Source organism: Hyperolius riggenbachi, chromosome 2 (assembly GCF_040937935.1).
Source record: "Hyperolius riggenbachi isolate aHypRig1 chromosome 2, aHypRig1.pri, whole genome shotgun sequence".
In the NCBI taxonomy this organism is placed as follows: Eukaryota; Metazoa; Chordata; class Amphibia; order Anura; family Hyperoliidae; genus Hyperolius; species Hyperolius riggenbachi.
The window spans coordinates 221353189-221367574 of NC_090647.1; the positions used below are offsets into that span (position 1 = coordinate 221353189).

Below are 14386 nucleotides of genomic sequence, written 5' to 3' on the forward strand. Positions count from 1 at the left end.
AACATGACTATTGGTTCTCATACCTAAGGTGAGACATATCCTCAGTCATAAAGGGGTGTTAGGAACTATCCATGACCTACACATGTATTTGTGCTGGAAGATTGTAGTAACAAGAAATCGCCAGAAGGTGGAAGTACACCTATAGAAAAAGGCACTTCAATGACTCATGACGTATTGACTTCGTCAGCAAGAAGGACAGAGGGACTAACCAATCAAAAAAAAAAATGAACCCCTTACCAGCCAATGGCGGTGCACTTCCGATGAGGAAGTGTATGTGGAAAACATGAGGCTTTGCTGAGCTTAGACTGTCCTCAAAGTCACGATAGGTAAGGCAGGCTGAGAGAATATCTGCGTGCAAGGTGTAAATTAGGATTCTTGGACTCAGTTATCATATATAAGTGTAGGCTGCTGAACGGGGAGGCGATGCTACATGTAAGATGCCGAGTTGCCTAGAGAAAGATCTCTACATACAATAAGTAATCAAAAGGGTCGCCAAGTATACTGCTTGGTGCTTTTCCCATCTCAGGGTAACTTTTAAGTAGTATCTGCAGTTATTTACTAGATACTAATGCATGTTAAATTTCTGATTAAAAATGTTTGTGCTTTTAAATTCATTAAAATAAAAAAAGACTTGTGGAGCAATTCATATGTTTTGGACTCTCTCTACTGGTGAACTTGACTCCAGAGCTTCCCTCTCTCTTCCTGACGTTCTTGCCTTCAGCAGTGACAGTGACACTAGTCTATGGGGTAAAAGGGGGGAGTTTGCTGTTCCCACCAGATGTATGTCAGCAGGGTTACTTTACTCCAGACCTAGCAGGACTGCTAGTGATCATGAGGAAAGAGGCTTGCATGACACTGAAACATCCCTGTATATTTTCACACTGACACTATATGCATTTGGTATACATGAGTTAGATTTTTACAGATCAGTTTCTGTACATGCACACTGCGCGGTCCTAAGGAGAATAAAGGTGTAAAGGACAAGCAAAAATTATCTTGCAGTGAACTGCTTAGGGGACTAACGTGACGCCAAAACTGGACAAAAACATTATTATTTAGTATTTATATAGTGCTGACATCTTACGCAGCGCTGTACAGAGTATATTGTCTTGTCACTTACAACCAAAGATGGGTATACAATTTACCAATTCCTTGGCAGATGCAATCATTTTGATCAGATATGCCAGTGACCTGTCAACTATGGGTAGACTGGTCTGCAAACTTCCAAATAATTTCAGATACAGTAGTTTATTTGAGTTTGATTGGAGAAAACAGTAATTGGTCACATAGCTTTGAACAGCAAAAGGTAGTATAGTGGTAGCATATGCAGCTGTGATCTAATCGCCAACATATTTATGCTTGAGCTAATGGTTCAAGACTAAAGGTGGCCATACAACTTTGGATATCGACATATTTTAGCAAACAGATCAACCCCTCTGATCTGAAGCAGGGATGGAATCCCCCATACACTGTATACAGATTTTCAATATATTTTTTCATGAAATCTATAAAAAAATCTGTTGAAGTACAACGCTATGGGCTGCTGGTATAACACCGTCCTAAACGCCCCTAAAAAAACTAGCAGATTTGATCATCCCGATTTAATCTGCTGGTAAAAATTGATGCATGTTTGGCTGGCTTAAAGGGAACCTAAACTGCGAAGGATATGGATTTTTTCCTTTTAGAATAATACCAGTTGCCTGACTCTCCTGCTGATCCTGTGTCTCTAATGCTTTCAGCCACAGCCCCTCAACGAGCATACAGATCAGGTGCTCTGACTGAAGTCAGACTGGATTAGCTGCATGCTTGTTGCAGGTGTGTGATTCAGCCACTGCTGCAAACAAAGATCGGTAGGAATGCCAAGCAACTGGTATTGTTAAAAGAAACATCCATATCCTTCTCAGTTAAGGTTCCCTTTAAGTTGAACTGTGTTTCAAATTAATTGATCGTTTCCTTTATTGGGCTGCAGATGGTCTTTGTATGGCCACTTTAACAATCAACATTGTGTAATAACCTGCCTAGAAAAGATGGCAAATATAACCAGCCAACATGTTATTCCAATTACAATTAGCTGTATGAATTTGCAAAACAGAAATTTGCCTTCTTAAAACAGAAGGTATTTGTAAATATTCAGGTTGGAGTGAGCATATGATGTCTCCCACAATGCATTACTGCTAAATATCCACATTGTCCCTTTGTTGTCCTTGAAAGCTAAACACACCTCCAGAACTGCTGGAATGCAATGATGTGTCAGCTTGTTAATTGTACAGAGCCACAATAATCCAGCATGTATAATGACTATTTGAACTCATCAGTACATGGTATGGATTAACCACTTCGCATCCAGACCTTGTTTTCCCCTTATTGACCAGAGCAATTTTGACGTTTTAGCGGTGTCCCTCTTTAATCAGCCATAACTTTATCCCTACTCACGACACCTAAATGATCTAGGTATCGTTTTTTTCAGGACAAACTAGACTTTCATTGGCGGGTATTTTGTCCCTAGACCAAAAAAGTTTTCTATGCATTTTAATGGGAAAAAGAGGGGGAAAATGAAAAAAATGTATTTTTGCTCAGTTTTTATCAATTCCAGTTTAAAAATAAAAAGTGCCACAGAAGATAAAAACACGTCACCAGTATTCTGTCCCCCAGTATAGATAGCAAAATGTGTCCCGAGTATCAGACCCCCCTCCCCCCTATAGCCAGATGTGTCCCCAATATCAGTCACCCCCAGTATAGCCCGATGTGTCCTCTGTTTGGCACCTCCCAGTATAGATAGACAGATGTATCACCAGGATTACTGCCCCTCATTATAACTAAATGTGTCCCCAGGAATAGTGGTCCCCCATTATAGCCAGATGCGCCCTCAGGATTAGCGGGTGCACCCTGGATTAGGGCCCCCCACCATTATAGCCAGATCTGCCCCCAGTATAAAATTATGCACATTAAATAAAATTGTATCCCCTCTTACTTTATCCTCCCCCCCTCCCCCAGCTGCACATTTTACCCCCACCAGGGGTTCAACAACCCCCATAAGGGCCAGCCAGATGTCCCACCCCCCACCCAGGCAGCCCCCTCGGTGGCCAGATCTGTTAAAAAAAAAGGATTAGAAAGCCTGACTCACCTTTTCCTGTTCCAGCGATCAGCCTGCAGCCCAAGCCTCCGATCGCCGCTCTGCATGCAGCCCTGTGATGCCGGTTACCGGGTCCCGGCTTGATGACGTCATCAAGCCAGGACTCGGCTATTCAGCATCACAGGGCTGCGTGCAGAGCGGCGATCGGAGGCTTGGGCTGCAGGCTGATCGCTGGAACAGGAAAACGTGAGGCAGGCTGCTTTCTAATCCTTTTTTTTAACAGGTCTGGCCACCGAGGGGAGAGATGAAGGATCACCGCTGTTTGCTGGTGATCGTTCATCCGTGGAGGGGTTACTATTTGGCTACAAAGGAACATTTTCCCTTTCACCAATTAGTATTGCAGCTGTTAGTGCCGGGAGGTGCACTCTGAAGCGCACCTGTTCCTGCACAACAGGGCTGTAAGCAGGTCAGTAGATCTACGTCGATGTGGCTTGGAGAGAGCCACAGCTGACGTAGATATACTGTATCAAAGGACAAAGTGGTTAATATGGCTCTATGGAGTAGGGTTGCAACGGTATGAAATTCCACGGTATGATAACCGTCAAAAAAAATACCACGGTATGACGGTATTACGGTATTTAACAATTATTTGGACCTGGGCCCCGCCCCCTTACATTAAATAATGTGCCCCCACCCGCCAGTAATAGGTGGCTGCAGCATAGGTATAGCCAGTGGTAGGTGGCCGCAGCGTAGGTAGCCAGGGATAGGTGTAGCTAGTGGTAGGTGCTTGCAGCATAGGTAGCCAGGGATAGGTGTAGCCAGTGGTAGGTGGCCGCAGCATAGGTAGCCAGGGACAGGTGTAGCCAGTGGTAGGTGGTCGCAGCATAGGTAGCCAGAAGTAGGTGGTCGCAGCATAGGTAGCCAGGGATAGGTGTAGCCAGTAGTTAGTAGGTGAGTGCAGCATAGGTAGCCAGGGATAGGTGTAGCTAGAATTAGGTGGCGCAGCATATGTAACCAGGGATAGGTGTAGCCAGTAGTAGGTGCTTGCAGCATAGGTAGCCAGGGATAGGTGTAGCCAGTAGTAGGTGCTTGCAGCATAGGTAACCAGGGATAGGTGTAGCCAGTAGTAGGTGAGCGCAGCATAGGTAACCAGGGATAGGTGTAGCCAGTAGTAGGTGAACGCAGCATAGGTAACCTGGGATAGGTGTAGCCAGTAGTAGGTGAGCGCAGCATAGGTAACCAGGGATAGGTGTAGCCAGTAGTAGGTGAACGCAGCATAGGTAACCAGGGATAGGTGTAGCCAGTAGTAGGTGAGCGCAGCATAGGTAACCCGGGATAGGTGTAGCCAGTAGTAGGTGCTTGCAGCCTAGGTAGCCAGGGATAGGTGTAGCCAGTAGTAGGTGAGCGCAGCATAGGTAACCAGGGATAGGTGTAGCCAGTAGTAGGTGAGCGCAGCATAGGTAACCAGGGATAGGTGTAGCCAGTAGTAGGTGCTTGCAGCATAGGTAGCCAGGGATAGGTGTAGCCAGTAGTAGGTGAGCGCAGCATAGGTAGCCAGGGATAGGTGTAGGCAGTAGTAGGTGGTCGCAGTATAGGTAGCCAGGGATAGGTGTAGCCAGTAGTAGGTGCTTGCAGCCTAGGTAGCCAGGGATAGGTGTAGCCAGTAGTAGGTGCTTGCAGCATAGGTAACCAGGGATAGGTGTAGCCAAGTAGTAGGTGAGCGCAGCATAGGTAACCAGGGATAGGTGTAGCCAGTAGTAGGTGAACGCAGCATAGGTAACCAGGGATAGGTGTAGCCAGTAGTAGGTGAGCGCAGCATAGGTAACCCGGGATAGGTGTAGCCAGTAGTAGGTGCTTGCAGCCTAGGTAGCCAGGGATAGGTGTAGCCAGTAGTAGGTGAGCGCAGCATAGGTAACCAGGGATAGGTGTAGCCAGTAGTAGGTGAGCGCAGCATAGGTAACCAGGGATAGGTGTAGCCAGTAGTAAGTGCTTGCAGTATAGGTAGCCAGGGATAGGTGTAGCCAGTAGTAGGTGAGCGCAGCATAGGTAGCCAGGGATAGGTGTAGGCAGTAGTAGGTTAGTCGCAGTATAGGTAGCCAGGGATAGGTGTAGCCAGTAGTAGGTGAGTGCAGCATAGGTAACCAGGGATAGGTGTAGCCAGTAGTAGGTGAGCGCAGCATAGGTAACCAGGGATAGGTGTAGCTAGAATTAGGTGGCCAGCACAGAGAGCCGGAGGGAGGGAGAGGGGACAAATACTCACTTGTCAGCAGCCAAGTCCTCACGCGTGTACTGTGCTTCATTCTACCTTCTGTTTGTGCTTGCATCATCTCCTTGTAATAGCACCCAGGGGGCGCTGTTTCAGGGAAATTTGATGAAAGAACAATGAAGCCCAGTACAGCGTGGAGGACCGACCTGGCTGCAAATGAGTATTGCCGCAAGTGAGTGTTTATCCCCACCGCTGTTCGTGCACCGCCGCTAGGTCGCTCTGCCCCCCAGTAACCCCGCCCCCTGAAACCAGTAAAACGAGATTGTCCACGGTACGATTACCGTGCACAATCATACCGTGGTATATCGTCATACCGGTATACCGCGGCAACCCTACTATGGAGTAGGACTTGAAACACCCAGAGTTACAAACTATCCAGCAACTATCCTTAAACACTCCTAGGAGTTCTGGTTTACCATGAGCTTCCTGGGCAATTTGTAACTGTATACATTAAGGCTCCTTTCACAGTTAGACGCACAGCAATGAAAAAATGAATGGGCTGTTCACAGGAGTACATTTGAATTCGGCGCTGGTAGACTTGGGCTCAGGATCCAGCTGTTATATGGCTGGTCCTGCTTCTGCACAAGTCCGGGCCGAATTAATTACTATTCTCCCTCCAGGCCGCCATGGGCATTGTAACGCAGCAGGTAAAAACATAGTGCTGCATGCTGTGCGTTATAAGCGGCTAAGCCGCGTCAGACTGTTCGCACATGCTCCGTGATGTTGGAGGAGGAGGTCTCCCCTCCTCGGCCAGACACATGGCTAATTAATATTCACTGCACGGTGTGACGTGCAGTGTTTACTTCCTGGAGCGCCGCTCTGTGCGGCGATTGGCTGGCAGGAACACGTGATGCCGCATGCGTCCAAGAGTACGCATCATGGGACGCATGAAGAGCCGTTTAACGCGGCTCAATGTAACGTCCAGCTTCAACCCCACTATGCGTTGCGTTAGGGGCACGTTATGCGACCTTAACGTGGCATCTAACGCAATGTCTTAGTGGGAAAGAAGCCTCAGGCCTCTTACACACTAAGACGCTGCATTTGTTGCAATGTTGAGGTCGCACAACGTGCCCCTAATGCAACGCATTGTGCACTATAACTTGGGCGTTATAGTGCATTCTTTTGCCCTGCATTTGGTGCGCCATTTTCGTCGCACAGTGATAGAACGAAAATGGCGCATGCGTTACAAAAAAACCCCCACATTACTGCGCATGTGCAAACAGTCTAACGCAGCTAAAAATGTGTATAACATAGCATGAAGCACTTTCATTTAACATGCAGCATTAGACACCAACGCTGCACTGTGAACAGCCCATTGATTTTTCATTGCTATTATTCTGCATTACATGTTTTTGTGACGTACGACTTTAACGTCGCACTGTGAAAGAGGCCTTACAACACAATAACAATACCAGTTTTTATACGAGTTATATGGAGGCTGCCAGTTGCCTGGCAGTCCTGCTGATCTTAGGCTTTAGTAGTGTCTGAATGACCCACCTGAAACAAGCATCTGTATAATTATAATCTTGACACTTTTGTAAGAAACATCTGATCTCCATGCTTATTCCAGGCCTATGGCTGTAGTTTTAGTTACGCTGGGGGAGGAGAAGGAGGAAAAGGGATTTCTGAAAAGTATTTCCCTTAAAGTGTAACTGTCGGGCATAAAATCAAAAATCAATTCTTTATTTTTATCTGGTAAACCAGTAACAATGATGCTAATCAGGAAATCCAAAAGTTAAAATCTCTGCTACTTTTCTTGTTTATAAATGATCATTCCCCAGTTTACCTGAATCTTATTTGGTACGTTGCCGCACAAAGGAAGTTGCAGGGCATGCTGGGTTGTCCTTTTTTGCTTCTGTACATTAGCTAAGTCTGAGGGGAAATAAAGAAGCAAAAAGACAACCCAGCATGCCCTGCAACTTCCTTTGTGCGAAAACGTACCGAATAAGAGTCAGGTAAACCGGGGAAAGATCATTTTATAAACAAGAAAAGTAATAGAGATTTTTTTACTTGATTAGCATCCCTATTACTTGTTTAGCAGATAAAAATAAATAAATAATTTTTGATTTTATGCCCGACAGTTACACTTTAAAGAAGGAGAGAGGTTGACAATGGAGATAGTCAGCTAAAGAAGCACCCAAAAAGGTTTCCATATGTTTATCTGGGCCAGAAGAGACCAGTTAGCTCTTTGAAATAGTCTATTCAATCAAACAGATTAAGGCGCCAGTGTTGGAGGTTACGGCTCAGGATGAGGTGTCCTCTGGGTTAGTGTCTCCTGAAGGTCACGTTCTTTCCATACACCAGTCTCTAAGGCCCCGTTCACACTTGTAAATGCAAATCGCAATCAGAATTGCCTTGTTCAGTCTCCCAGAGATAGACCTCTTTGCCTATCCCCAGAACACAAAATTGTGAAATTTATTTTCCCTCCACAGGACAGCCATTTCATTGGGGATGGACACTCTGAGCTTCCCTTGGAAGTTTGGTCTAGCCGATGCCTTTCCCCCTCTACATCTTCTGCCTCAGGTGTTGCAGAAGATCCAGGGGAAGAGGGCCAGGGTTCTGTTAATGGCACCTTATTGACCCTAGAGCATAGTTCCCTCAACCCTGTCCTCAAGGCCCACCAACAGTACTTATTTTGCAGGAAACCACTAACATGCACAGGTGAGGTAATTCGAGTCTCAGCAGAGCTGACTAACTACCTCTGGATTTCCACAAAACATGCACTGTTGGTGGGCCTTGAGGACTGGGTTGGGGAACACTGCCCTAGAGGCCATGGTTTGTGGGTGTACATATAATTAAGGTACCAGGAAATTTGGGCACAGGGTGAAGCAGAAAAATGGCTCATCCTGCTCCTGCAAAAGTACCAGCGGCATTAATTACTATTCCTCCTCCAGGCCGCCGTAGACTCGGGTAAGACGTAATTCAGCTGCCAGCTATTGCTGGTGGCCGACTTACGCTGGTTTTATTGTAACTTGGCGCCCAAATTATTGACTGAGCACTGCTATAGCCGTAATTCACATAAGGGCCTATGGCGGCTCCTGGGGCACCCAAATTTCTGGTGCCATTTTTGCCTGACTCGGGTTTGTGGACCTTCTGAGACTGGCAAAGCAGCCCCCTTATTCTGAGACAAAACTTATCACAGGGTCCTCTTTTGCGTCCCAAGCCTGAACTGTTCAGTTTAGTGGTTTGGATCCTGAAAAGGTTTTTCTGTTAGGGTCATTAACACTCGCCGTACTTGTCCCAAGCCAGTTACACAGATAAAATTACAGAAATGTGTGGAAAGTATACACCTCTTGGTGCACGTCTCGTGTTAGATTTCTTTAAAGGATACCAGGTGAACATAATTGGTGTTTTTTTTTTACCTGGGGCTTCCTCCAGCCCCCCTAGGCTTGTAGGTCTACCGCTGTCCTCTTCCTCTATTCTTTGTTGGCCCGGTATAGTAGATAAGTCAGCCAAGTCACGCACTACTGCGCAAGTACTGGCCCGGCCACGCGCCTCCTGGATCGCACACTCGTGCTCTGCGCATGCTACGTAAATATTCGTAGCAATGCATGAGTAGAAAGCTTCTAGGCCAACATAGCGCAATCAAAAAGGATTGCCACCAGTGCAGACGCAGTACAGTAGTGCATGACGTAGCTTAGTTGAGGTGAACCACTGAACCAGACTGAACAGCGGCTTCAGGAAGAGGACCGGGAGGACAACAAGTAAAGGTACACTATTTATGTTCACCTCTGGAACATAAGGGCAACTTTAAGGAGAGGGATATGGAGGCTGCCGTATGTAATTCCTTTTCACTAATACCAGTTGCCTGGCTGTACTGCAGATGTTCTGCCTCTAATACTTTTAGCCATAGACCCTGTACAAGCATGCAGCAGATCAGGTGTTTCTGACATTATTGTCAGATCTGACAAGATTAGCTGCTTGCTAGTTTCTGGTGTTATTCAGACACTACTGCAGCCAAATTAATCAGCAGGGCTGCCAGGCAACTGGAAGTAAATATGGCAGCCTCCATATTCTTCTCGCTACAGTTGTCCTTTAAGGACAATCAGCAATACGCTGAAAAGCTCCCCAGAAGCGTCCGAGTGTGAACCAGCCCTGAAGCAGGATTACTGCAATCGGGCAGAAGATGTTTCCACAGTGCAGCTTATGTTAACCACCTTGGCGGTAATGACGAGCTCAGCTTGTCCATTACCGCCAGGCTATCTCAGCCCCTGGTGGGTAGTTTTTTACATTTTTTTTTATTGCTTATGTTTTACATGGAATCTGGATTAAAACTTTATTGTCTGGAATGAAATAGCTTGATGCCTAGTCATTGGTTGACTACAAGAAGCTAGATCCACCTGGATGTGAGGTGGATATCATCTGGTGAGCGGCTAATATATATTGGGAATCCGGATTTGTGGTTTTAATACTGGTTGACCATGTGTGCTGCACTCATTGTCACTGGGAGAAAAGTCTGGCTGCCCTCTGCCTCTTATACTTTTAGCCATAGACCCTGAACAAGCATGCAGCAGATCAGGTGTTTCTGACATTATTGTCAGATGTGACAAGATTAGCTGCATGCTTGTTTCTGGTGTGATTCAGACACTACTGCAGCCAAATAGATCAGCAGGGCTGCTAGGCAACTGGTATTGTTTAAAAGGAAATAAATATGGCAGCCTCCACATCCCTCCTATTACAGTTGTCCTTTAAAGGACCTCTGTCGCAAAAATCTTAAAATTTTAAATACATACAAACATATACAAATAAGAAGTACATTTCTTCCAGAGTAAAGTGAGCCATACATTACGTTTCTTCTATGTTGCTGTCACTTACAGTAAGTAGTAGAAATCTGACATTACCGACAGATTTTGGACTAGCCCATCTTCTCATGGAGTGGGGTGGGGGGGTTCTCAGGGTTTTCTTTATTTTTAAAAGCACTTAGTAAATAACAGTTGCTCCGTCCAACTGCCAAGAAAGTGTGCAGGGAGGCTGGATAGCATCATGTCTAAATCTTTTTCATGGAATGTCTTTATAAAGAATAAAGGTCATGCTGAGAATCCTCCATGGAGAGATGGACTAGCCCAAAATCTGTCGGTAATGTCAAATTTCTAATACTTACTGTAAGTGACAGCAACATAGAACAGTAATTTATGGCTCATTTTACTCTGGAAGAAATGAACTTCTTATTTGTATGTCAGTGTTTTCCTCAGTCTCATTTAGCCGGGTGCTCCACCCGGCTAGTTTTGATGAGCACCCGGCTGTCATCGGCTCACCTCCTCCTCTGCTGTAACCAGAGTTGTGCACAGAAGCACCAGCCCTGTATTCTCTCATCTCACCCCACCCGGCTATTTTTTCATGCCACCCAGCTACTATTTCATGCCACCCGGCTGGGAAAAAATTTCTGGGGAGAACACTGGTGTGTGATTTAAATTTTAAGATTTTCGTGTCAGTTCCTCTTTAAGGAACCACATTTCTGCAGGTATAGCCTGCATGACTTGAAACAATATGCAATTTTGAAGATGTTTCTTTGTAATGGATCATGCATGTTATTTGACTACAGGGCCCATATGCAATTCTGAGTTTTCTCCAAGGTGATCATTTTTCATCTTGTTTTTAAAATCATTTTTCATCACTTTGCATCTGAAAAAGTACCAAAAATTAGGTGAAAAAGTGCTATCAAAATTATTTTGAGTATTTTCTTGCTTCCTGGTGGTTTAAAAACACTCTATTGATGAGTGGGGAAAATATCACCTATGAGAAAACTCAGGAGAAAAAGTTAATTGCATATGGGCCCTGGTGTTCTATTGAAGGTGGCTGAGTTCTCATTATATTTGATTTATGACATTTTCATGAACTAAACACTTAACGACCGCCTAACGCCGATAGGCGTCGGCAGGTAGAAGTGGTGTTTCCATGGCGAGCGGCCATTCCATGTCAGTTCACGGAGGGTGTCTCCGTGAACAGTCTGCGAGCCGCCGATCGCGGCTCGCAGGCTAAATGTAAACACGCGGGGAAGAAATCCCCACTGTTTACATCAATACGGCGCTGCAATGCCACACGGAGTGGCGGCGATCAGACCCCCCCCAGCAGGACATCCCCCTAGTGGGGAAAAAAGGGGGGAAGTCTGATCGCCCTGCCTTTTACTCGATCAGTGCTGTGGGCTGGAGAGCCCGTGCAGCACCGATCATCCAAAAATCCCCTGGTCCTTAAGTGGTTAAATAATATTGTTTCAACATTATAATTAGTATTTGAAATTGAAAATCTTATTTTAAATTAGCTCTTGTTTACCAACTTTTAAAATTGCTTATTTATTTATTTTTTCATTAGTAGAAAATGCTGCTGATCCAATCAACATTGAAAAGAATCAAGTTCCCAGTTTCGTTCCACATATCAACAGTTAAGTTTGGAAGTTCAGTAAAGCAAGGACTCATCCTGCAATCTCTTTCCAATAATGTGTTTGAAAACCTAGCTGTAGAAGACTGGATCCATGATCACATGAACTTAGAGGAGAAGAATGTTCTGTTTCTTTGGAAGAACTCCCCAACAGTGGTTATTGGTCGCCACCAGAACCCTTGGAAAGAATGCAACCTCCATTTGATGAGAGAGAAAGGGATTAGCTTGGCGAGAAGACGAAGTGGTGGGGGCACAGTTTATCATGATCTAGGCAACGTTAACCTTACCTTTTTTACGTCAAGGAAAAGATATGATCGATTGGAAAATTTAAACTTTATTATTAGAGCTCTTAAAGAATTGAAGCCATGTTTAGATGTACAAGCAACCCAAAGATATGATCTCCTATTAGACGGGAAGTATAAAATATCAGGGACTGCATCTAAGCTTGGAAGGACTGTTGCTTACCACCATTGTACATTGCTATGTAATGCAGACACCTCTATCTTACCTCTAGTGCTACAAACTCCATACAGAGGAATACAGAGTAATGCCACATCTAGTGTGCCCTCATTGGTGCAGAACCTCTCTCAAGCTCATTCATCTTTGACCTGTGAAGCCGTCATGGATGCTGTTACCAAACAGTATAGTTTATACTATGATAATGATCCACTTGTTAATGTAGTTGACCCAAACGATCAGAGCATGTTCCCTAGTCTTTCTCAGAAGAAAAAGGATTTGTGCACCTGGGAGTGGATTTATGGAAAAACACCAAAGTTTGACATTATGACTTCCTTTCAGATTTTGCACAAGGATTCCATAATAGATGTGAAATTAAGTATGTCTATAAAAAGTGGTTATATAGAGGACTGCTCAATCATTTTACCAAACTACTGGCTTCCTAAGGAACAGTGTGATGAGCTGCAAAGCAGCTTGCTTGGTAGCAGATTTTGCCCAAGTGAAACGGCTTTCTTAGTTAGCACTTTGCTGAGAACATCACAAGATTGTGAGATCCAATCAAAGTGGAGCATTTTATGTGAGAAGCTGGTGTCAATTATGTGATCTTGTTATCTGGTTTTATGTTAATATATTGTACTGAATGCTCCTTTATCGTTTTAAGTAAGAGAGCAATATGGAAGGTGCCAACATTTATTTTCCTTTTAAAATATGTAATGTGCCCTCTAATACTTTGTGAGTCACTGGCCCAGAAGCAAGTATGCATATCAGGTGACTCCACTGGCTGATTGCTAGTTGCAGTTGTATGACGGTACAGAAACCAAAAGATAAGGATGATGGCAAGGTGACTAATGGTTTACAAAAGAATCCTTTGGAAGCCTCCATATTGGTCTTCTTTCATATTTTAATAAAAAAAATGTGTTTAACTGTAGCCAAGGTAGTAAAGCAAAGCTAGATAATGTTTACTCTTAATTTGCCCATTAATAATAGATGTGTTCACACAGTTTTACAACTTTCAACACGTTTCAATATTAAAGGAAACATCAGGGAATTTAAGGGACATGAGATCTACTTACCTGGGGTTTCCTCCAGCCCCTGGAAGGCTAAGGCCTCAATTCACTAAGCTTATCTCCTGTCTTTAATAACTCTTCTAGAGTTGTTACCATGGTGATAAGGCATGTAGTATTCAGGAAACATTTTACCTCAGGCAAACCTAAAGTTAACTCTTCTGTCTTTAAGTTAACTCTTCAATCCTTAAAATAACTCCAGAGTTAAAGACAGGCTGTTTATTAACTGCATGTGAAAATAACTACAGAGGAGGTAAAATAACTACAGAGGAGGTAAAATAACTACAGAGGAGGTAACTTAAGGAATGAAGAGATAAGATAACTCTCTCTTATGTGGAGGTAAGTTTTCTCTTGCCTTATTATCTCCAGCATGATCTTAGTGAATTGAGGCCTATGTGTCCCTCGTTGCAGCTCCACTCCATGCTGGAGCCCCGGGGTCCCCTCCATAGCAGCAACTGACCCAGCAAGGTCGGCGGCCCCTGCACAGGCGCATGTGCAGGGCCGCACTGACCTGGTGGGGAGCTTTGTGCGCAGTACTTTTGTGCCTGTACACAAAGCTCCCGGCTACGACAGTACAATCGCAAGCGGTGCTGCCACGCTCATGCCTGTGCAGAGGCTGCTGACCTCGGCGAATCGCTGGCTGCTACAGAGGGGGACCCAGGGCACTGGCATCTTGCGGAGCTATGGCGAGGGACACATAGCCTCCCAGGGGCTGGCGGAAGCCCCAGGTAAGTAAATCTCATGTTCCTTAAAGAGACACTGAAGTGAAAAACAATTATGATATAATGATTTGTATGTGTAGTACAGCTAAGAAATAAAGCATTAGGAGCAGAGACATAAGTCTAATGTTGTTTCCAGTACAGGAAGAGTTATGAAACTCCAGTTGTTATCTATGCAAATTGCCATTGAGCTCCACAACTTTCAAAGTCGCAGACAGCTCTGTGTTCTGAAGGCTGTTTTCTTAACTGTATTGTTTTTTCTTTTGCAGAGAACAGTTCAGGACAGGTCAAAAATTCACTGCCTGTTCTGTAAAAAACATTTAGAATGCTGAGTAGTGTGTAAACTGCAAATATTAGAGAATGATGCAATGTTATAAAAAAAAAGCTGTATAACTGAAAATAAAAATATGAGATTATTTTGCTACTAATCTTC

The 14386-nt window shown here is 44.5% G+C and overlaps 1 protein-coding gene across 2 annotated transcripts; it reads left to right on the top strand.

Moving 5' to 3' along the window:
• Nucleotides 1-263: 263 nt before the first annotated feature.
• Nucleotides 264-13128, top strand: LIPT1 (lipoyltransferase 1). 2 transcript variants are annotated; one of them, XM_068265276.1, is made up of 2 exons: nt 264-326; nt 11649-13128. In XM_068265276.1, the coding sequence occupies exon 2, from the start codon at nt 11655-11657 to the stop codon at nt 12771-12773; it is 1119 nt and encodes a 372-aa protein (XP_068121377.1). In that variant the 5' UTR covers nt 264-326; nt 11649-11654; the 3' UTR covers nt 12774-13128. The 2 variants fall into 2 exon arrangements, with proteins under 2 accessions (XP_068121377.1, XP_068121378.1); XM_068265277.1 differs by having other exon boundaries at nt 277-326; nt 11652-13128.
• The last annotated feature ends 1258 nt before the right edge of the window (nt 13129-14386 follow it).